The sequence below is a fragment of the Panthera pardus genome, unplaced genomic scaffold, assembly GCF_024362965.1.
Source record: "Panthera pardus isolate Hobbes unplaced genomic scaffold, ASM2436296v1 HiC_scaffold_21, whole genome shotgun sequence".
NCBI lineage: Eukaryota > Metazoa > Chordata > Mammalia > Carnivora > Felidae > Panthera > Panthera pardus.
Genome location: NW_026526777.1, coordinates 65348295 through 65372591, shown reverse-complemented (window position 1 = coordinate 65372591; position 24297 = coordinate 65348295). Strand labels below are relative to the sequence as shown.

Here is a 24297-nt window from a genome sequence, read left to right as displayed (position 1 = left end):
ATTCAGTCTCCTGCCTCTCCTGCCCTTTACCCTGTCCTATCCCCGAACCACCCTCCCTCTTTTTTTTTAATTTTTAAAATTTAAAAAATTTTTTAAATTTATTTTTGAAACAGAGAGACACAGTGAGCAGGGGAGGGACAGAGAGACAGGGAGACACAGAATCCAAAGCAGGCTCCAGGCTCCGGGCTGTCAGCCCAGAGCCTGATGCGGGGCTCAAACTCACAGACCGCGAGATCATGACCTGAGCCAAAGTCGGACGCTCAACCAACTGAGCCACCCAGGCGCACCCCGCCCCCCACATTCCCTCTTAAGTCCATGTTTATAGAATTCAGACAGGGATGTGCTTCTTTCATTACCTTCTTTCCAGCTTCCAGAAGCAGCCCCTTGTCCTCGTCCCACTTTTTCTTCCGCGGATCCAGCTCTGGCACAGGTTGCTGCGAGCTGAGTCCTGTTCAGAGACCTCCTGACTCGGGCCCCACCCCCTGAACTACAGGGAACGACACCCACGAGCCCCCTCACATTCTAGACGGAGTGCAAGAATAGCAATTCCAGCTCTCTCCAAGTGCCCACCGGGTCCTTCCCCTGCAGGGAAGGTGAATCTGACCGGCCACACAAGGGGAAAGGTGTTGAGCTTGGCTCTTATCACTTTTTACCACTGTTTTAAAAAGTCTGTACGGGGCCTGCCTCTCCTATATTCTTGTTAGCGTTGTTGTACCAACAAGCGGGAAATCAAGACAAGTAATAAATCCTCTTGCCACTGGGATTTAAAAGTCAGTTACTGTGGCGCCTGGGTGGCTCAGTCAGTTAAGCGTCCACCTTCAGCTCAGGTCACGATCTCGTGGTTCGTGAGTTCGAGCCCCGCGTTGGGCTCTGTGCTGTCAGAGTGGAGCCTGCTTCGGATCTTCTGTCCCCCTCTCTCTCTGCCCCTGTCCTGCTCGTGCACTCTCTCTCTCTCAGAAATAAATAAACTTAAAAAAACTATTAAAAATAAATAAAAATAAAAAAATAGAAGTCAGTTACTATATTGATTATAACAATGCATTCAGAGGTTCTACATACACAGCCTCCCAGAGAATCCTGTCTGGATTTGAGAAATCAGAGGCCCACGCTTGGGCCTCACGTCCCAGTGGCGTTCTCCGATCCAGCTTCTAGCGTCAGGAGATTAACTAAGCTGCTCACAAACCATCCTGAAGGTTCTCTGATCCCCATTTCACCAGAGGGTTTGTGTCTGTGCACTACTGTGTAGAACCACGATGGAAAGCAGGTATCTGGACCCACAAATCTCTAACACCAACCAAACCTTTCTTGCGCTTCTTTCTGCCTAATCACACAGCACAAGGAAAGACCCAGTGTTGGCCCCGATCTCAGGTCACCAAGGATGGACAACACATCTTTAAAAACCAAATATTGTATGAAACGAGCCTAAAACATCTCATCCCCCGTACCCAGGAAGCTCTCAGAAGCCAACCTGAAGAGACTCCCACTAAGCAAAGATGGGGTACTGGAGCATCAGTACGAGTAACGACGACGGATGGAAACATACCAAACACACGGAAGTTTCTGACAATGCTAAAAAGCAAACAAAAACTCATTGGTCACCATTAGAGAACGCAAGGATAGACGCGGATTCACCATTTTGCAACCCCTCGTGTACGGATAAACTTAGCGCTCAACGCCAACAGCACTGACGTCCAGACGGACAACCAGGTATCACACATTCCCCAATGAAAGGACACAACGCTTATAAAGTCATCTTGCACCACCCAGAAAATCAAACCCAAATTTGATCAAGCCTAGATCCAACTGCCAAATTATGGGTTAGAGAGGACAGAGGGACACGCCCAACTGCATATCTCATGGGGATGCGGCCAGCGAAATCCAGCCCGTGGGAAAGTCTATCGGACAAACGACGCGGTTTCTTCAATAATTATGTGTCGGGGCGGGGCGGGGGGAAGAAAGGTTGGAGACAAAAATCATATGTTAAAGGGAACTTAAAAAAAAAATCAACTAATCACACACACTACAACCAATCGTATTGGACTTCTAACTCAAACTGTGTTTTTTTTAAAGCCTCTCATTACATTTATGGGAAAACTGATCATCTGAACATTGGCCGGATAGATGGTAACATTAAGCAATTATTATTTTCATCATATTATGGTTATGTTTTTCAATAAGAATCTTTATCTTTATTTTTTTAATGTTTATTTTTGAGAGCGAGTGAGAGAGGGAGACACAGAATCCCAAGCAGGCTCCAGGCTCCGAACTATCAGCCCAGAGCCTGACACGGGGCTCAAACTCACGGACTGGAGATCATGACCCGAGCAGACTGAGCCACCCAGGAGCCCCAGAATCTTTGTCTTTTAAATATGCTGAAAATATCATGGATGAGATGAAATGGTGTCTTGGAGTTGTCTGAGAATAACGAGGGGGAGGTGTACCTGAAGACAGATGGGATGGGACCTGAGTTGACAGCCGCTGAGGAAGGAGGTGTGTGTGTGTGGGGGGGGGGGGGGGGTTCACTGTACTTTGCCCACTAACTCTTCATAATAAAGCATTTTACAAAGACATATATATTGTAACCCGGCAGAATAACTTATAGAGTTATTACTGTGCTATTCTTATTCTTATTATTCTTCCTGCTGTTGAAAGAGAAAAACTTAAAAAGTAATTCCGTCTCTCCTCCTCACCACCCACCCCTTCATGGGGGGCACGCTGGGCTTTGAGTCCCAGAGAACCGGGGCTTCCTTTGCAAACAGGGCAAAAGCAAAATGCCTTTGCTTTCAAAAGCCTTCCCACAAACAAGCAAAGAGCTGAAGTGTCCGGTGAGAGCAGGTGGGGTCCCTGGGCCTGGGCAGTGGGAAGGCAGGGGAGCCACACCTGTGGCCCCCCGCAGAGAAGGGCCTGCTTCTAACATCAGGGGTGAGTGGGGTGGGGTCTCTGCTCCTGGCTGGTGGGTAAACTAGTAAACCGAGAGCTCTTCGTAACATGATCGGACAGGAGGGGCTTGGGGGCAGACTCGATTTAGAAAAACAAAGTCATGGGGCGCCTGGGTGGCTCAGTCGGTTGAGCAGCCAACTTCGTCTCAGGTCATGATCTCACGGTTTGTGAGTTCGAGCCCCGCGTCGGGCTCCGTGCTCACAGCACGGAGCCCTGAGCCTGCTTCAGATTCTGTCTCCTTCTCTCTCTACCCCTCCCCTGCACATGCTCTCTCTCTCTCTCTCTCTCTCTCTCAAAAGTAAATAAACATTTAAAAAAATTATTAGCATTTTGGGCATGTTTTCAGTTTTCTAGATTGAGCTCCTATATGTTCTAACAAAGCCCCCGACAGGGCTAGGTAGGCCCTGATTAATCTTGACTCCCTTCCACTCAGGGCTGAAGATCATGAGAGTTTAAAAGAAATTGGGAAGTCATGGGCATCGTGACAGGTCCCTTGCAATGTGGTCAGAGGGGATATTCTTGGATTGCACACGCAAGTAAAAAGTTTGGAGCTGTCTCCAACACCTGCAGTGTTTTCTAAGCCGGGGGGGGGTGGGGTCCAAATTGTCTCTGGGAATCTGAAAGGCCATTGACGAGAAAGAACTGGGTGAGGGTCTAGACAGACAGAGGCCCTCAGTGGTACTTGGTGAGTGGGGACACAGCAGGATCCGGGATCTTCCCGCTACCATGTTTCCTCTGTGTGTCTTTCTCCTCTTCTCTACCCATCGCCCTCTTTAGGTGGTCCCACCCAATGCCACGGCTTTGACTGTCACCAGAACACTGACCATTCCACTCCCAGATCCTGCCGTGGGCTCTGGGCTTGGACAGCCAACCCGGGTGTTTAGTTGGCTTCTCCGTGTTGCCATTGTCCCCCACCACACTCTCCATTCCTCGCCATCTCTCTCCTTCTCCATTCACATCTAATCCTTCAGGAAGTCCTTTTGGTTCACGTTCCACAAGGATGGATGCCAACCACTTCTCACCCCATCTGCCACTGTCACCCTGGTCTGAGAGGCCATACTCCATGCAACAGGCCACTGATCGGTTCTACGCCATTCCGTGGCTTCTCTTCGCATTTAGCAAATAACCGAAGTCCCTTCCCAGGCTACACAGCCCTTCGTGTTCTGGACCTGCCTACCTCCCCATCCCCAACTCCTGCTTCCTTCTCTTCGCCCAGGCTACCACGGCCTCAGCGGCTGCTTCTCCACGCCGCCAAACCCTGGGAACCTGCTGTCCTCTCTGCGGGGAATGCTCTTCCCCGATGCTCCCTCATTTCTTTCAGGTCACTGTTCCAATGTCACCTCCTTGGAGAAGACATCCCGTATCACCCTGGCTGGAATGGTGTCCCAACACTCTCTTAATTACCCTTATCTTGCTTCTTCTCCACGGGGCTTTTCCCCGTGTGACATATACATCTATTGACTCATTGCTGTCTCCGCAACGAGAAGCCAAGTTCCGAAAGGGCAGGGACTTGGTTTTGTTCACCGGGGCAGTTCCAAGCACAGAGTGGCACTAAATAAATGTTTGTTGAATGAAGTTAAAACATGTATGCCCTTTTTTCATAAAATTCGTGAGGTCACTCGTTGAGGAAAATAGCCTTCCTTATGCCCGGAAACCCTACAAGCATCTGAACTCAACTTCATCATATAGTTCTAAAAGATCTACTATATAAGAGAACATTTGTATTCATCACTCAACAGATGTTTACTGAGCACTTTGTAGTGACAGATACCGCTTATCAAGTCCTGCGTGGGCACCCCTTAATGCTCAGAGCAACCCTACAAGATAGATGTGAAGACCGCCATTTTACAGCTGTGCAACCGAGGTAGAAACACATCAAATGACCTCTCCCAGGTCACATATTTTGCACCTGGCACAGGTGGCATCCCCAAAGCAGATCCATTCTTTCTCCCATGCTGTATAGCTATTTTAGCATGAGCTTCAAGCCACCTCTTTCCTGAACATTCTCCCCCACCCAGTACTGGCAGCAACACCACTAACAGGGGCACAGAAACCTCTTGTGGCTCATCCTGTCACTCCCTCTATGAAGCCCTCTGTGAGTCCCCCAGGCAGAGCTGGCTGCTTTCTGCTTGGATCCCCAAACACCTTGCTATCGCTGCTAAACACCTACTGCGTGGTGTAATGGCTTGTCGTGACATCTCTCCCATAAGACTGAGCTCTGTCGAAGGCAAGGACTGGGTCTCATTCATTTCGGCATCACTGGTGCCCAGAATGGAGTCTGGCATGTACTGGGGATTCAGTCGATGTTGACCGCGCGAGCAAACGAACTGCACTGGGAAACGCGTTTACATCTCAAGAACTCGCTCTGACTTTGGTGATCACTCTTCACTTCTTATTTGCATGTTTATTCCCCAGGCTCCTATTTGTTTCCTTGGGTATTTGTGACACTTCCGGCCAACTGTTCTGTGTGACGGTGGCTCGTTCTCACTCATCACCTCCTCCACGCGATGAGCGTCTAGAGGGAAAGCGTACCTCTGGAATCCGGACTCTGCCTTGGGCTCTATTTCACAGCAGGCAGCAGGATTGTCGTTTCTGTCTGACAGGAAACAGTCTGTGAGGGCTCCGATTTGGTGCCTCCTGGAGCTAATCCAACGGAATCCTCCAATATACATTGTCCCAGGCCTTTAGAAAGTTCAAGTAATCAATGGAATGCAAATACTTAAAAAATCAAGAGATGCCATTTTTTGCCTATCAAATTGGCAAAGTTAAAAAAGCTGAGGGTTTCTCTAGAATAGCTTGAAAACACATTATTAACAATAGGCTTATAAATAAGTCCCCAGCTCTTTAAAGTTGACTCAACCAGGGGCGCCTGGGTGGCTCAGTCGGCTAAGCATCCAACTTCGGCTCAGGTCATGATCCCATAGTTCGTGGATTCGAGCCCCGCGTCGGGCTCTGTGCTGACATCTCAGAGCCTGGAGCCTGCTTCAGATTCTCTGTCTCCCTCTCTCTCTCTGTCTCTCTCTCTCTGCCCCTCCCCCCACTGGTACTCTGTCTCTAAAATAAAGAACCATAAAAAAATAAAAAATAAAGGGGCGCCTGGGTGGCTCAGTTGGTTGAGCTTCCGACTTCAGCTCAGGTCATGATCTCACAGTTTGTGAGTTCGAGCCCCACATTGGGCTCTGTGCTGACAGCTCAGAGCCTGGAGCCTGCTTCAGAGTCTCTGTCTCCCTCTCTCTCTGACCCTCCCCTGTTCATGCTCTGTCTCTCTCTGTCCCAAAAATAAATAAACATTAAAAAGAATTTTTTTAAATAAAAAAATAATTAATTTAAAAAATAAAAAATAAAAAAATAAAGTTGACTCAACCATTCCGCTTCTAGGAATGTATTCTAAGCAAATAATTAAGATTTAACTACCCGGATATTCATAACAATTTATCGTGATAGAGCAAAACTGAAAATTATCTAAATGACCAGGAATAAGAAACTAGTTAAATACATTACAATAGATCCCAACAATTACATACTACTCAATGATTAAATTTCTATTTTAGGTAAATACACACTAACAGCAAAATTGTTCACGGTGTATTAAAGTGCAGATTACAGGGGCGCCTGGGTGGCTCAGTCGGTTAAGCGTCCGACTTCGGCTCAGGTCATGATCTCACGGTCTGTGGACACTATGACCACCTTTGCCTTCCTGTGTATCCCCTTTCACTTGAGCGAAGCAGCCTTGTTTCTGTCCTCACAGTCTAGGACCCTGACCAATCGACTCCATAGTGACATTTTGAAGATGTTATATAAAGATACATAGTCTTGGGTTTTCTCTTCTTTTTTGCGTACTCGTATTTTCCGATTTCTTTTTAATAGCCATGCACTGCTTTAGAAATACTCGGACAACTTTCAGAGCATTTTACGTTTTACTTTGTTTACCCTTTCCTCTGGAGATTCTCAAAATTAGAATTAGCTCTGACCATGCACAATATGGATGGACACTAGCATGGTCACGGGGTCCACATGTCAGGAGTCACGTGTCAGGAAGGAAGGCAGGTGTCCTAAGGGTAGCACGGGGGTGCCTTGGCCCCCATACACACTCTCACCCTTTACTAAACACGTGGGTGCCCAGTCAAGTGGGGGATTCACAGATGTTATCTGGTTTTAACAAAACTAGCCTCCTTAAACTGATAAGAGGCTTAAAAAGTTTCCCACAAAGTGACCGGGAATTGAATACAGCACCGGCACTGCAAGCGGAAGGGAAGCGAGCGTCAAGAAAATGGCGGAGCTCTTGGTCAGCTGACTTACAAGGTCTCCTCCGATTTCGTGAAGAGTAACTAAAAAATACTGGAAATTACCAAGAAGACTAGTTGGCAAATCGAGTCATCTTTACTCTCCCTAACAATGAACTCTGCCCCTGTGAACATCATGCCTTGAACTGGTAACTGGGTTCCGAATGGAGTCACCACAGCTGGCAAGATATTTAAAACCTAAGCATTCAGAACACACACACACACACACACACACACACACACAAAATCCTGACTTTTTTTTTAGCCATACCTTAAGTCAGGTAATACTCGATCCATACTTCCATAAATTTCATAAACATAGTCATAAATGGCTCGAAGTGGCTTTCAAGATTTCTTACTGAGTAGCTAAAGACTAACAAGGAAGTACCCGGATCTATCTGCCACTCTGCACAGCCGCTCATATAAAACTGTGTCTGGATCTTCACAGCGGGCTATTTTATCTTACCTCCTTCTCCAAAGAACTAGAATTGGCCTCAAATGTTCCACCGCATCAATTTTTTAAATAACAATAAAACATTGTTTCCTCAAGTGAATTAGAGAGCTTTCTCCAGTAAGTGAGGTGAATAATTTATGCCACTTTAAAAGCACTGTGACTGAGAGCAATTTTGCAAAAAAGGAGAAAGATCCAGCAATCCCACTTCTGGGTATTTATCCGGAATCATTCATGGCAGCATGATTTACAGTAGCCAAGACGTGAAAGCGACCCAAACGCCCACCGATGGATGAATGGATACACAAAATGTGGTCAGTATCTACGATGGAGTATTATTCGGCCTTTAAAAGAAAGGAAATCCTCACCCCTGCGACAACGTGGATGAACCTTGAGGACACTATGCCAAGTGAAACATCCCAGTCACAAAAAGACAAATACAGTACAATTTGACTTACACGCAGTATTTAACTCACAGTAGTCAACCTCACAGAAACAAAGTAGAATGGTATTCACGGCGGGGGGGGGGGGGGGGGGGGGGAGGGGAGTTGTTTAATGGGTACAGCACTTCAGATGTGCAAGATGAAAAAGTTCTGAAGATCTAATTCACAAGAACATAAATATACTCACTATTGAACTGTACATTTGACAACAGTTAAGATGGCAAATTTTATACTGTTTTTTTATTTTACTGCAGTTTTTAAAAAAAAAAAAGATAAAGCACTGCCTAAAACCTCCAATTCGGGGCGCCTGGGGGGCTCAGGCGGTTAAGCATCCGGCTCCTGATTTCAGCTCAGGTCATGGTCTCATGGCTCGTGGGTTTGAGCCCCGAGTTATAGGCTCCGAGCTGTCATCACGGAGCCTGCTTGGGATTCTCTGTCTCCCTCTCTCTCCGCCCCTCCCTCACTCCCGTGCATGTGCGCTCTCTCTCAAAAATAAATACATAAAACGTTTTTAAAAACCCTCCTGATTTCTCGATCTACACTTAAGAGCTTGTAATCAATAGCACCAAGATAGCAAACCTCCTGATCTCCTTCTACCAGTAGTACCTGAGATGGATCACTGCCTTTAGCCCCCAGATTAAATACATTATCACCTACGACTTTCCCACCCTCTCTGATTGTCCCTACCCAGGCAGCTGGCCTCTCTTCCCCCCTCTCCCCTCTCTGATCCCTCCCTTCCCCCTTCCTCTCCCCCTTCTCCCCTTCTCCCTCCCCACCTCTCCCGTCCTCCTTCTCCCTTCTCCTCTTTTCCTCCTTCCCTTCCTCCCTCCCTGGCTGGTTTCCTATAAATAAGATTTGTGTCACACCTCACACCCCTTAAAGAATTTTCTTTCATTATCTCATTTGATTTTCCCACCAGCCCCATAAGGTAGGGGTTCTTTCCACTTACCAATTAAGACGCAGAGACTCAGCAGTATTGAACGTCTGCACCCGCTGCCTAATCAGTCAGAGGCAGAGCCCCCTCCAAGCCCCACCCCTGCGCCACAGCACGCCCAGATTCCGTTTTCAGGCTCTGGAGTGGGGCTCGGGAGCCCGAATGTCTACCGGGCACCCCTCCCAGGTGTCCCGATGCAGGAGATCGCGGACCACACTTGTGGAAACACGAAGCTCCTGCGCCCGGCACGAGGTGGGGCTCGCGTGACCAGGAGGCCGTCTGCTTGTTAACGTGCCCAGAGGACACAAGGCAGTGACGCTCATCTTCCACGAGGAAGTGGCTGTATGGGCGAGGCGTGCGCTTCCCCGGAAGCCGGAAGGGAGAAAGATCTACACGGACCACCACCCCCCCCCCCCCCCCCCATTCCATGAAAAAGAATCCTCCAGGCACTTGGATGCCTGGGAAGCCAGGGGAAGCAGAATCGGGCTCTTTCTTTGTGGTTCACACCGGAGGCCGAGGGCCACGGGGGTGAGAGAGGTGCCTGCGGACGAAGACAACCCTCCCCTTTGTAAACAGGCCACACTGATGCCACAACTAGAAGACGAAACCGGATTTCTGGGTCGCGCTCTACGGGGGGCCTCCGAAAAACAACGTCTGTGCTAAAGATAAATGGACCGCATTCCCCAGGGCCAACTCTTGTGACTCCCCAAGGGACCGAATCTCCTCGAGACGGGGTGGGAAGTCGGCCGCCAGTCAGAACTTCCGAAGGAATTCCAGAAGGGGGTCCCCGGCCCCGAGGGAGCTTCCGGGAGGGAGCGCGCCTCCCCAAGAGGACAACGTGGCACCGTCTGCTCATGAACAGCATCGGGGCGAACTCACCAAACTGTGCTTCTGTGGCACCGGGGTCGCCCGGGGCCACAGGCTCCTGGAAGAGAAGGCTGAGCTGCCCGAGCGCTCCGGACAAGTCCCTGCTTGGGCCCCCGCGCTGGGCACCAGGACACGCTTCAACGCGACACGCTGGCGCGGGCCACTGCCGCCGAATGATGTGGCCCTGAGTGCGCTTCCTCCTTACAGGGCATTTCACGCCCCTGCCACGCCGCGGCGCGGCCACAGCCTGTCGCCATCGCGGGCAGCCTGGGGGTTGACGCTCTCGGGGCCACCGCCCCCCCTCCCTCACGCGGCCCCGCCCTGGCCCACGAGCACGAGGCTCGTCCTCCTCTCCGGGTGGTGATTCTCACACGCACCGCAAAGCGAGCGCCACATCCGTTCCCCACTCGGGTGTTGCCCCGGCCGTTAGCACGCCTCGGTGGTTATCGTTCCCAAAACATTCCAGCAGGAAGGATTCCTCACCATCATTTTTATGTGCTATTGTTTTTAGGTTTATTTTGAAAGAGCGCGAGAGAGAGTGCACGTGTGAGCAGGTGAGGAGCAGAGAGAAAGGGAGAGGGAGAATCCCAAGCAGGCTCGACACTGGCGGGGCAGAGCCCGACGTGGGGCTCGATCTCGCGAACCGTGAGATCGTGACCTGAGCCGGGATCAAGAGTCAGATGCTTAATGGAGGGAGCCACCAGGCGCCCCTTATGTGCTATTTGTGAACAGGATAACCACATTTCGATGGTCTCAACTGGCATGTTGCTAAGAGGGGGCTCTAGTAACAGTTATGTCCCTACAACAGGGACCGGTGGGAACCCCCCGGGGTGAACCAGGACAGATGGCCACCCTCCCGTCGAAGACACGGTTGGAAGAGGTCACGTGACATAAAACACGAACAAGTAACAGCTCATCGTAGAAAGCCCCGAGGTTTTCGGGTTATTTGTTACCACAACACAATGTGGCGAACACTGACAAGTACAACCCTCAGAGCTGTGTAGCCTTGTTACCACCGCTGTGAAATGGGGGTAACGCAACAGTACCCCTTATCCGCGGGGGATGCGCGGGTCAGGGGAGCTGATAGGTGGAGGGCACGGTGAATAGTGCACAGATGTTAGCTGGAATAACATGGAGAGCAGACGAACGCCCTAAGAACGCACTGGAGTCCAATGGCAAGCAGACTGGATTACGACTGGGAAGCAAGCCAGTCCCCCCTCCCTCCGGCCACACTCGTGCTGCCCTGTAGAGGTTCGGGGGCCCTGCCCCTCTGCCGCAGTCTGTTAGCCGCTCCCGTATCTGTGCCGAACACGTGGACTCCACAGACCATCCCCATGCCTGCTTTCCTGCGGAGTCCCCCACTGCCTTGCCCTTTGGTTCCTTCCATCTCGGATGACAGGACCTTAACCCTGAGTCAGCCGAGCAACCCACCATTTCTGCTCCTGAGCCCGGGTCACTGAACACAATCCTCCAGGATTTCCTGAAAATCCTCACCTGGGCTCTCTGTCAACGCAAGCTCCTAACCTACTACCTTCCTCTCCATTCAAGAATGAAACAGGCCTTCCTGGGTGGCTCCGGCGGTTAAGCATCCAACTTCCGCTCAGGTCATGATCTCGCGGTTGGTGAGTTCGAGCCCCACGTAGGGCTCCGTGCTGACAGCTCGGACAGGAGCCTGGAGCCTGCTGCGGATTCTCTCTACCCCTCATGAGCCCCTTGGAGCTCATGCTCTCTCTCTCAAAAATAAAATAAATATTAAAAAAAAAAAAGTAAGAATGAAACAGAGGCCATTGGGTAGGAACTGTCTATGCCGGTTCCTTGTTCCAACCCACCCCAAAACAATCTTTTTTTTTTTTTTTTCTTGCTCTGGAACCTGGATCCGCCTACTTCCTTAGGGTCTTTGACTTCTCTCCTATCCTCAGCCCTTTGAGTACACACACGCCTGCATGTGTCCCCTCTTCCGAAAATAACTCCCTCAACCTGCTCTCCTTCTCCTGCCCCGTCCTCACGCTCCACCTTCTCACAGCCCTCTGGTCCCCAACCCACCCGACGCTGCCCCTGTCACTTCGCCAAATCTGCTCCCGCAGAGGCCACCCGCGAACGCTGTTGCTACCACTGGTACACATTTTTCCATCTTTATTTAATCTTTTTGTCAGTTTATTTTTTATTTTGAGAGAGAACCAGCAGGGAGGGGCGGGGGGCGGGGGACAGAGGATCTGAAGCAGGCTCTGCGCTGACAGCAGAGAGCCCAATGCGGGGCTCAAACTCACGAACTGTGAGGTCCTGACCCGGGCCGAAGTCAGAGCTTAACCGACTGAGCCGCGCAGGCGCCCCTGCATCCTCCATCTTTAACTTCCCTGCCCTCGCTACAGCCTTGAGATCCTTGCGATCCTCTCCCACTTGGCTTCCTGACGCTTCTGTCCTGCTTTCCCCCCTCAGGCTTCTCCTGCCCAGTCTCTCGTGGGCCCCTCCTCCCCTGCCCTCCCTTAAGTGCTGACCTTCCCCTTGGGCTTTGACCCTCTTCCCTTCCGAAATCCAAGTCTCTTGCCAGATTTTCCTCTTACTGATCCAACTGGTTGTTGGGTGTACTCGCTCCTCAAGCCCTAGACGTCCACCGCCAAACTCGCCATTTTGCCCACCAACCCTGACTTGCTTCCTGGATTTCCTAGCTGAATTCGTGGCTCTACGATCTGCCCGCTGTCCAAGTCAGAAACCTGGGACTCCGGCCAGACTATTCCCAACCTATGTCCTTCCACCAGCCACGTCGTTTACCAGCTGGTCTCTCTGCTTCTTTCTAGTCTCGACTCCCCCGGATCTATTTTCCATGCTATTTACAAATGCTCTTTCTCGATGATCATCAGAAAAAGTCGAAATTCTAACACTAAAACCCTAACTGCACGCCTAACCCGATATCCTTAAGGATACAGCCCCCGTCTACCGCCCCAACTTCATCTCTCATCATGTTCCCCCAAATCCACGCCAAACACACTACACCACCTTAAGTTCCCAGATTGCTTCATGTTTCATGACACCCCCAGGGTTTTTGCACTCACTGGTCCCCTCTGGAAATACCCCGTGTCCTGCCACCAGCTCAGTAAACCACTTGTCTTTACCGTAGGTGTTACCTACTCTGGGACGCCTTCTCTGCTCACCAGACCCTCTCCTCTCCTGGAAACTCACCCACCAGGCTGAGTGAGCTACCCCTCTTTTACATTTCCATAGCCCCCTGAATGTGCCCCAGCCTGAAATGTGGTTGCTGACTGACTTGCAGATCTCCTCCACTAAACAGGGACCTCAATCGGTTGGGGACCTCGATTAGTTAGGGACCTCGATCAGTTGGGGACCTCGATCGGTTAGAGACCTCGATCAGTTAGGGATTTCAATCAGTTGGGGACCTCGATCCGTTGGGGACCTCGATCGGTTGGGGACCTCGATTAGTTAGGGACAGCGCCACCTTGCCCCTCTAGTTCCTAACACACCAAGAATACTCAGTAAATGTTTCATGAATGAATGGACAAATAGTGACAGTTTCTTGGGTAGCAGCCCCTCTCTTGCATGCCTAAGAGGAAGAATCATAAGCAACATCAAATGTTTATGTGTGTGTGTGTGTGTGTGTGTGTGTGTGTATACACACACGTAGGGGTGAAGCATCTTTAAACAGAGATCACTGTGGGGGGCGCCGAGTGGCTCAGTCTGTTGAGCATCCGACTTTGGCTCAGGTCATGATCTCATGGTTCGTGGGTTCGAACTCTGTCAGTGCAGAGCCCGCTTTGGATCCTCTGGCTCCCTCTCTCTCCGCCCCTCCCCTGCTCGCACTCTCTCTCAAAAATAGATAAGAAACATTAATTAAAAAATAAAAAATAGGGGCGCCTGGGCGGCTTGGTCAGTTAAGCATCTGACTTCAGCTCAGGTCATGATCTCGGTTTGAGCCCCGCATCAGGCTCTATGTGGACAGCTCAGAGCCTGGAACCTGCTTCAGATTCCGTGTCTCCCTTTCTCTCTGCCTCTCTCTCTCTCTCTCTCTCTCTCTCTCTCTCTCTCAAAAATAAACATTAAAAAAACAAAAATTTGCATGGATGGAACTAGAGGGTATTATGCTAAGCGAAATTAGAGAAAAACAAATACCATATGACTTCACTCATTTGAGGACTTTAAGAGACAAAACAGATGAACATAAGGGAAGGGAAGCAAAAATAATATAAAAACAGGGAGGGGGACAAAACATAAGAGACTCTTAAATATGGAGAACAAACTGAGGGTTACTGGAGGGGTTATGGGAGGGGGGCTGGGCTAAATGGGTCAGGGACACTAAGGAATCTACTCCTGAAATCACTGTTGCACTACATGCTAACTAATTTGGATGTAAATTTAAAAAATTATAAACATTTTTAAAATCATAATAAACATGTTTTAAATAATAATAAAAATTTTTAAAATAAAAAAATACAGAGAGATCCCTGTGTGTGTAATGCATGCACATGAAAGGCTAGACAGGTTATGGGAGACTATTCATTTTCCTTTACCTTATTTCCCCCTTTGCTTGTAAGTTCCTGGGCCTTTCTCCATCATGATTCCTTGTGTTCAGATAACTTTATGCTGCTCTTTCAACAGCTATACCTCCTGCACACCACAGAATTTCTCAATATTCTCACTCAGTAGTCAGGACAATACTCTCACGGCAGCTATTGTGAACAGGTAAGAACTCTAAAGACAGAAGAGAATTGCCACTTCCTTGCATTATCAATTTCCATTCAGTCTTCTTTTTTTAATTTTTTTTTTAACATTTATTCATTTTTGAGAGACAGAGAAAGCATGAGCAGGGGAGGGGGAGAGAGAGAGACAGAGTGAGAGTGGGGAGGGGCAGAAAGCGAGGGAGACACAGAATCCGAAGCGGGCTCCAGGCTTCGAGCTGTCCGCACAGAGCCCGACACGGGGCTTGAACCCGCGAGCCTCAAAATCATGACCTGAGCCGAAGTGGGACGTTTAACCGACTGAGCCACCCAGGCGCCCCTCCATTCAGTTTTCTCCTCTCTACATTCAATTACCTCAACTCCTTTAGCTGGGTTAATATCATCTCAAATGAGACTTATAATCGACACTCATAAGCAATTAATTATCAATATTTATTTCAATCACGCCCCTTCCACGTTCAGATGCCGAAGCATTAGTCGTTTGTGGCTTTCCCCATGCTACTACTCATTTTCAGTTTGTGCTCATTCTGCCCCATTCCAAGATCCTTCTATGCCAAACCTGGGGTCATTCTGGTCATTCTTCATTTTTTCAGCTTAATTAATTTGAAGGTCACCTGAGTTTTATTGCGGGAAATTAACAACAATCCACGGATAATGTTAAAACGTTTTAAGAACAAGCTTTAAAATAATTAGCAATTTGCCATTCCATAAGGCTAGACCACACCAAATAAATCTGTGTTTTACAGCGTAATGATCATCTTTAAAGAACAAAGTGTCTTGAAATAGTTGTTACTGGGCATTAATCAGCGTATACAGGAATTATAAGATAAAACGCGAAATTCACAAGGACAAGCCATGTTTAAAATCAGCCTCTCAGTTAGAAATTAAGTCTTCAAGGCACTTAACTTTCATCTATCACCATCATTGCTATATAGTCCTTGTAATGAACTGAATTCGATTCTGGATCAATTCCAGCAGACAACATTTCTTCCATTTCCTCCTGAGAGAAAGGCTCACCTGGGAAGGACAAGAAGGGAAATTCATCATTTACGATCCTCTGATCTTTTGCTTTCTCTTTCCGCCAACGAGCTTAATTGCCACGGAGCCCCCCAGGTCCCCGCCGTGTCGCTGGTTCCTCTCCCTGGAGCCCCGGAGCCAGCACATCACGACCGTCCAGACACTCAAAGAGCAGGCAGTTGTACCCCTGGCCGACTTGGGACTTAGTCTGCCTTGCAGACATCATAGCTCAAGCGACCTATAACATCGATCACTCCAGCCAGAACAGCAGGAGAACATTAAGACCCCCCTGAATAAGGTTGCTTATTTATTTAAATTAAAACTATTGGAATTGCCTTCACCCGAAGGCTCACTTTTCTAGGGAGTCTAATCATTATATTGAGCAAGGCTGTGACGAAGGGATTAAACGGTCGCGACGCAAAGTTGCTGAAGAGCCGCTGACAGAGACGTGAAGTCTCTGAATACTCCCTGACCAGCTCGGCCAGCTTCGTGATGCCAGCTGAACCCACGGACAGATGCCACTCATCCTCCGGGTCAAAACGGTCCTCTCTGTTATAGTCTGGCCCAGCGTTGCTGTCATACGAAACCAAAAGTTGCACAGAGAACCTGTGGATTTTGCTGGATCCAGGTAACAGCTGAGGGTCATCTTGGACCCTGATGCCACCAAGATGAGAAGCAAACTCAGGAGGAACGCCGGAAAGGTTGCCAACTACTTAAGAAAGAACTTTGTCCTGATATTAAGCAAAAATACAGAAACATCCAAATCGCCACTTTCCCCCCAAAAGACGCTTCTCTGAGCCGGTGAGTTACTAAGGCCTGTGGATCACTTATCTTCCGAGTTTTTCACCTGCCATGACACACGATGTTTTCCAGGTCGGAATTCAGCTAAAACCACAGAAATCACTCAAGTGGGGATCGTGAGGACAATGATAACAGACTATCGAACAAGGGCAATGTGTCGAGTTCTCGAAACCGTACTTACATCCTGAGAAAAGACAGAACGCTTATACAGCCTAACATCTTTCTTACAGCTGATTAAATGGAAACTCCACTGCCAACGAACTCCGATGGGCACCGTGGAGGTCCTGCACAGAGCACTGGTGACAACCACGTGTTGAGACGCACGAAGTTAACCTCCCAAGCGCCTCACAAGACGAAAGGATGGCTGCCCCACTTACAGAAGAGGAACCGGCACACAGAGACGCGAGGCCACCGCCCCGGCCAATGAGTGGCAGAGCTGGGATCTGGATGCCGTAGTCCAGCTCAAGGTCCATGACCCCGAGGGCTACACTCGACCGCTCAGAACACGACGCTGTTCACAGTACAATCCAGAAGGCAGCCACACCGCTTCCGTGGGCAAGGAAGGAGGTACACAGTGTTTGATTAAGGATAGGAACGGAATAGCTTAATGATTAAAAGCACAATCTTGTGGGGGCGCCTGGGTGGCTCAGTCGGTTAAGCGTCTGACTCTTGATTTCAGTTCAGGTCATGATCTCATGTGAGATCATGCCCTGCATCAGGCTCTATGCTGACAGCGTGCAGCCTGCTTGGGATTCTCTCTCTCTCTCTCTCTCTCTCTCTCTCTCTCTGTCTCTCAATGAATAAATAAACATTTTTTTTTTAAAGCACAATCTTGGGAGGCAGACTACCTGGGTTCAAATGCTTAGCTGTCTCATTAACTTTAAGATCCTGGGCAAATCACTTAAGCTCTCTGTGTCTCAGTTTTCCTCCCTGCGAAATGGAGAAGATAATCACGGCAGCCATCTAATGCGGTTGTTATGAGGACTCAACATGTTATTATCTAACTAACACTTAGAACATTCTGGCACACAGGTGGCAACATGTATTTGTTGAAACAAAGTTTTGGAGACCTTCCCTGCTGCTAAATACTGTCTGACACCATCACATGCCTGGACGTCTTTCAGGAATTTGGTTCGCTGTGGCTTATCATGTGTTTCATATGACATCCCGGGCAGCCAGAATGCAGCTTCCCAACCTAATAGTCTGTGGATGTTGTGAAACATCCCCTTATCTCTGTGTCCGAGGCAGTCTGCTTCTGATATCTCGGTGTCAGTCAACAGCATTCCCGTGACACCCATCATCCGAGTCAAGGCCCTGTTACTCCTGCCTCAGCTCCCACCTTTGTTCCCTACGTGCTGTTACTCATCGAGACCCACGGATCCTGCTGTAAACAGGCCTACTGTACCTCTCTCTCTTTTTTTTTTCAGTTTATTTATTTTTGAGAGAGAGAGAGAGAGTGCCCGTGAGTGGGGGAGGGGCAGAGAGACGACACAGAAGATCCGAAGCAGGCTCTGTGATGACAGCACAGAACCCAACGTGGGGCTCGAACTCAAGAACCGTGAGATCATGACCTGAGCGGAAGTCGGACTCTTAACCGACTGAGCCACCTGGGGGGCCCCCTGTACCCATCTCTCCTTTCCATTCCGCCTGCTGGCTCCAGACTAACCTCGCTAGGGCACCTTCCCAAAGCCGCAGTAGCCTCCTGACCGGTCTCTTACTCGTCCAACAAACCGCCAGCACCAGACTGGTCTTCCAACAATCCCTCCTGCCCCGTAAGGACCATCTGCTCAACACCCCGCGATGCTCCTGTGGTGCCCACAGGGTGAGTCCCGAGCCCTGAGCCCAGGCCTCAACAGGCTAGCCCACAGATCTACCCAGGCTTGTCTCCTGCTGTTGGCCAGGCGCTCTCCCCTCACAGTCTCTGTGATACGGAGATATCACGCTCACTTCTGCCTCCCCACCTCTGTTCACACTATGTTGTCAGTACCTATCTCTCTCCATTGGGCCCCTTCACGAATCCTTCTTTCATTGGCTCATTCATTTATTTTTTATTTTTTTTAAATGTTTATTTATCATGGAGAGACAGAGAGACACAGAGCATGAGCAGGGGAGGGGTAGAGAGAGGGGGAGACACAGAATCCGAAGCGGGCTCCAGGCTCCAAGCCGTCCGCACAGAGCCCGACGCGGGGCTCGAACTCACAAACCGTGAGATCATGACCCGAGCCCAAGTCAGTTGCTTAACCCACTGAGCCACCCAGGCGCCCCTGCTCATTCCTTTAATAATTCAACCCACATTTGTTGAGACTTACTATGGCAGGGCAGGGGGGTGGGGGGGTAGGGGGTGGCTGTAACGCATAAGACTTTACTCTTGCTCTCAGGGCACCTGGGTGGCTCAGTCTGTTGAGCATCTGACCTTGGCTCAGATCTCCCAGTTTGTGAGTTTGAGCCCCGAGTCGGGCTCTGTGCTGACGGCTCAGGGCCTGGAACCTGCTTCAGATTCCGTGTCTGCCTCTCTCCCTGCCTCTCCCCCGCTCGTGCTCTGTCTCTCTCTCTCTCTCTCTCAAAGATAGATAAACATTTAAAAAAATTCTTTTCGAAGATATTTGTTACAGTGTCACAAGAGTGCTTGGTGGCAGCCGTGACAGCCAAGTCATTCTTGTCCTCGTTGCCCGTAGCCTCACCTCGTGGTGGGTCAGGTCAGCGTGGCCCAACCAGCTGTGCCGGTGGACAATCTTGGTCTCCAGTCCTCACAGTCACTTGCACTTTTGGTTCTGTCTCTAGTGATGGCAACTGTGCATCATGCGGGACTCAACCCGCAAACCAGCGAACGGAACAAAGGAGACAGAACCCTAACCTCATATGGGAGGAAGGAACGTGACCCAGATGGGCACGGTTTCAGGAGAGTGACCATCAGGCCACAGAAGTCCAAGGAAGACGAACTTACACATCCGCCTGAGCAGAGAGAGTGCCTCAAGAAAACAGTGTTATGGATAACCGGGCATGTGTAGGTCAAGGTCAAAGCAAATACAGAACGCCGCCAGCATAAAGAACTGGAAGTTTCCGTGTGAATTCTGTTCAATTGAGTCTGTATTATCTATAAGTTCATCAACTAAAAAGCTCTTTGAAAAGGAATTTTACCATAACCTAATTCAAATCTTCAATCTAGTCACAGGCACTGATTTATAGTGGTTGATAGTTCATGTTTTCCAAGGGCATAGCTTTTATTCTGAAAATACTTTAAGTGAATAGAGTGCCTTCAATTTGTAGAAGTTTCATTATACGTTACAAAATCCTATACAGCAACTATCACTCTCCCCTTAACCCACCCTTCGTCCTCTTACCCCCACAAAACAGAACCCATTCCAAAACCAAAATAACAGGAGTAGTCAATAACTCTTTGAACCAGAATGATTGATTTAAAAGCATCTCCTAGGGGCGCCTGGATGACTCAGTCAGTTGAGCATCCGACTTTGGCTCAGGTCGTGATCTCGCAGTTCGTGGGTTCAAGCCCCGTGTCGGGCTCTGTGCTGACAGCTCAGAGCTTGGAGCCTGCTTTGGATTCTGGGTCTCCCTCTCTCTCTGCCCCTCCCCTGCTCACACATTCTCTCTCTCTCTCTCTCTCTCTCTCAAAAATAAACATTAAAAAATTTTTAATAATAAAAGCATCCCCTAGAATTTTTCCATAATTGTTGTTAAATTATTAATCACTTAAATAAGTCACAGTTTAAAAAGAAGTAATAAATCACTCTTACCTTCTTCAGTCATATATTTGATCAGTTCTTCCTTCAAAAGAAACCCACGTTTAGATGGATCTAATACCTAAAAGAAAAGGTGGATATTGTATGTTTGGTTTGGTGAATAAATTCTATATGATGAATTTTTCACATAAATACATATAAAACCTGGAGCTTACACACCTCAAACGCTCGAAGAAGGATATCCTCTGGAATTGGTCTGTATCTAATTATGCAGTAAAGGGAGCAAATGTCACAGTATTTAGCTCAGTCTCTACACAATAAACGATCACATAGAACAAAATAAAAGCTGCTCATATACAAGGATAATAGTACTTCCCTCACTGGAACAGTTTTGGATTTCGAGATATGAAAGTCGAAAGCGCTTCACACCCAAAGAAAATATTTAGTTCAAAATCACGTGATGTTATCTATTCATCTTTTTCATCATGATAAAAATCCACTTCTCGGGAAATAAACTTTCTACAGTAAACCAACTGTGGTCAGCTAACGCTACACGGTCTTTAGAAGAGTAATTAGGGTTAAGTCTCAGTGATGATTCAAAACAGAAGATAATAAATCTGTTGTTGGTTTATGCTTTTGGTAGCCTTTTGCCTCTGTAATTACACTTTGCTTATCAGATTAGCACAAACATCGTTGATATTTCTAAGCATATGCCAAATGGCCGTTCAGAATGCAGTGACTGGGGTGCCTGGATGGATCAAGCGTCCACTCAAGTGGAGTCAAGTGTCCAGCTCTTGGTTTCGGCTCAGGTCATGATCTCACGGTTTGTGAGTTCGAGGCCTGCATCGGGCTCCATGCTGTCAGTGCCGAGCCTGCTTGGGATTCAATCTCCCTCCCTCTCTCTCTGGTCCTCCCCTACTTGTCTCTCTCTCTCTCTCTCTCTCTCTCTCTCCCCTCCCCCCCACCTTTTTCTTTCTCTTTCTCTCAAAATAAATAAATTAACTTAAAAAAAATAATTTAATTAAAAAAAAATTATAGTGAAAAGTTAGAAGGAAGCTATCCCAGGATAAACACTGGTTGGTTGAATAAAATATACAAAATGAGGGGCGCCTGGGTGGCTCAGTCGGTTGAGCGTCCGACATCGGCTCAGGTCATGATCGTACAGTTCGTGGGTTCGAGCCCCGCCTCGGGCTCTGTGTTGACCTCTTGCTCAGAGCCTGGAGCCTGCTTCAGATTCTGTGTCTCCTTCCCTCTCTGCCCCTCCCCCGCTCACGCTTTGTCTCTGTTTCTCAAAAATAAATATAAAAAAAATTTTTTTAAAAGAATATACAAAGTGAAAAAGCCAAGTGTTTTTAAATTAAGATAATTCTAATCACTACCTCCACAACTGCATGTACCTTCTTACCTTCTTTCCAAGAGTACTTCAGTCATCACTGGAAGAAATTTTTCAAATCGAATGTATCCAGTGGGTTCTTCTTCCTCTACCTAAACATTCCATAATGAATAGCCATGTAAAAAAAAAAAAGAAAAGAAAAAATAATAGCCATGTATTACTTCAGCAAGTGTACTGAGCAACTCCTTTTCCAAGCACTGTGCCAAGTGCTAGGGATTTGATAATGAGCATACTTGGGTATGGTCCCTGCTCGTAGAGCTTACATTCATTAGTGGAGACCTATATTAATCAAAAAACAGCAGAGCTGAGTGTCTAATTATAAACATAATGAAGTGAAGGAGAATGGGTCTATTAGAGCATAGAGCAAAGGGCAGTTGTAGGTCAGATCAGGAAAGGCACTCACGAGGAAATCACACTGGAGCGGACTTATAAAGGGTGAGTAGAAGGTACTTAGACAAAGCCAGCAGAGACGAGACTCCACGTAGAGGAAACAGGATGCACTAAGACCCCGTGGAAGCCAGGAGGCTGAAGGGGGGGTGCTCGGGAGCAAGATGGAGGAGCAAGAGGGAGAGACAGGAACCGGAGCTTGCTGGGTCTTACCGTCCATGAAAGTGACTCTGGTTGTCATCCTAAGACCAACGGGAGATCCCCGAAGGCCTCGTAGATGTGTGTGTGTGTGAATGATCACACTGGTTGGGGGCAAGGCGGCTTCTGCCGTGGGCTCAGCAGCTGTGACAGAGCTTGGACTAGAGTGGTGGCCATGACAAAGAAGTGGATGGTTTCAAGAAAGATTTAAGAAGTAAAAGCAATAGGGCAGAGCTGCGTCTATTATGCGCAGAGATGAGAACCAAGAGAGGAGTCAAGGACTCTGACTTGTAGAGACGGGATGCAGTGATGCTCTCTCCTGTGATGAGGAACACCGGAGAAGGGCCCTGATTAGGGGACCAATCATGTCTCAAGGACCAGAGTACATATCAAATCACCATAATATTTACTAAATGCCCACATGGTTAATGGCACTTTGTTATACCACTGCTAAATAAAACACTACACCCGAGGAAGAGAAATTTGGGTACCTGGCACTGTTAAATGAGAATGAGAGACTCCCACCCATAGGTTCAACGTCAACGGTGTGGCCGAACAAAACACTATTGATCTTAACTTTCATGTCAGGTTATTTACGAGGAGCTGTAAATTTTCCACTCCTTTTCAAAAGTCCTATTAAAAGGCTCATAGATCCCAATTCAACACAGGACCTTTTAACAGATTCATTCTTTGAACAAAAAATAAGAAATCTATAGGTTGCTGCTAAGTGGAACACACTGTGGTCCCGATGACAACTATTTTTTAATGTTTATACTAGAAGCTCAGAGGCTCACCTGGTATGAGCGCAGCCCTCGGACTCCACTATCAACAGAAAATGTCACCCATCTCATGACACAATGATACTCCAGACTCTCTGAGCCCATCAATACGCGAACAATTGTCTCAGCAGCTGCCTCTCGGTACAAGGTGAGATTTTGCAAATTAATGTTCATCTGGCTCCGATGTGCTTGAGTAGCACTGTGACTCCCAACCCCGGGAGCCTCTTAAAAATCAAATGTCGATCTCAGGAGACTACCTTTGGAGGGATAATTTTTAAATTAAAATGGCGAGTTTCTATGCTGATCACTTTACCAATTTGCTCCAGAAGCCGGGGCAATCAATGGCTTGCCTCCCTCTCTCCGCATCCCCCACAAATAAATCACCGTAGAGCAAACAGTCTCGACCTTGAAAGATCAAAACTCCTCTATATTTTATGAGCATCCTCATCAATCTACAAATGGTCTGTAGGTTCTCCAAAGCTCAGCTCTATAGCTCACTCTGTCCACCACGTGAGAATTCACAACACATAGCATGTGCCCCGTAAGGCTCTCCTGGCTCCCACACGATTTCCATGATCCCCCTGGGGGCTCGCAACGCTGGGGCGAAAACTGCAATCATTCTGGTCCGATCTATCTGTGAGAGCCAAAACTGCACAAAAACAGCAAGTTAAAGCAGATCTCCAGCGAACCAGGATGGCAGGAGATGCATACATTTTTTCTTTTAAGACGGATAATGAATAAACAGAGGACTTATGGTTACAAAGTAAGAAGAAAAATAAAGAAGTCCACCTTCAACTTGGGCAGAATGTGAAAATCTTTCTATGACCCAACACTGTCCTCTAGAGGCCACATCTCATCCATTCTTTTGTACACAAAGATACAGAAGCAATGGCATAAAAACGATGCAATTAAATAATAATTCTTTTTTTAATGTTTTATTTATTTTTGAGAGAGAGAGACAGAGCACAAGCAAGGGAGGGGTGAAGAGAGGGGGAGACACAGAATCCGAAGCGGGCTCCAGGCTCCGAGCTGCCAGCACAGAGCCTGACGCGGGGCTCGAACCCACGAACAGGGGGATCATGACCTGAGCCGAAGTCAGACGCTCAACTGACTGAGCCACTTGGGTGCCCCAATTATATGATAATTCTAAACGAATAGTATTAATAAACTGTTTTGGACTAAAAACTATTTTGTATTAGAGAAGGTTTTTTAGCATTTAAAACAACTTTTTTATTTTACAATAGTTTTAGATTTAGAGCAAAGCTGTGAAGATAGTACACGGTTCCCATATACCCCCACCCATTTCCCCCTATTGTTAATCCTTCCATTTCCATGGCACAGTGCTAGTTGGCTCATTGTCACAATTAATGAAGTGATATTAATACATCAGTATTCAGTAAACTCTATGCTTTATTTGG

At 48.0% G+C, this 24297-nt stretch overlaps 1 protein-coding gene and 1 long non-coding RNA gene across 2 annotated transcripts in view; one reads left to right on the top strand and one right to left on the bottom strand.

The window, feature by feature from the left end:
• Positions 1 to 15019: 15019 nt before the first annotated feature.
• EFCAB2 (EF-hand calcium binding domain 2) overlaps positions 15020 to 24297 on the bottom strand; it is a 130342-nt gene continuing 121064 nt past the window's right edge. Inside the window, exons 4-7 of the mRNA XM_053909411.1 lie at positions 21528 to 21607; positions 20342 to 20384; positions 20177 to 20243; positions 15020 to 15623 (exon numbers count right to left, since the gene is read on the bottom strand). Of these exons, the coding sequence (XP_053765386.1) occupies positions 15508 to 15623; positions 20177 to 20243; positions 20342 to 20384; positions 21528 to 21607 (306 nt within the window). The 3' untranslated portion in view covers positions 15020 to 15507. The remainder of the gene's footprint in view (positions 15624 to 20176; positions 20244 to 20341; positions 20385 to 21527; positions 21608 to 24297) is intronic.
• LOC109251150 (uncharacterized) lies at positions 17996 to 19474 on the top strand. The gene is made up of 2 exons (XR_002073385.2): positions 17996 to 18246; positions 19206 to 19474. It is a non-coding gene; the product is annotated as an uncharacterized LOC109251150 (long non-coding RNA).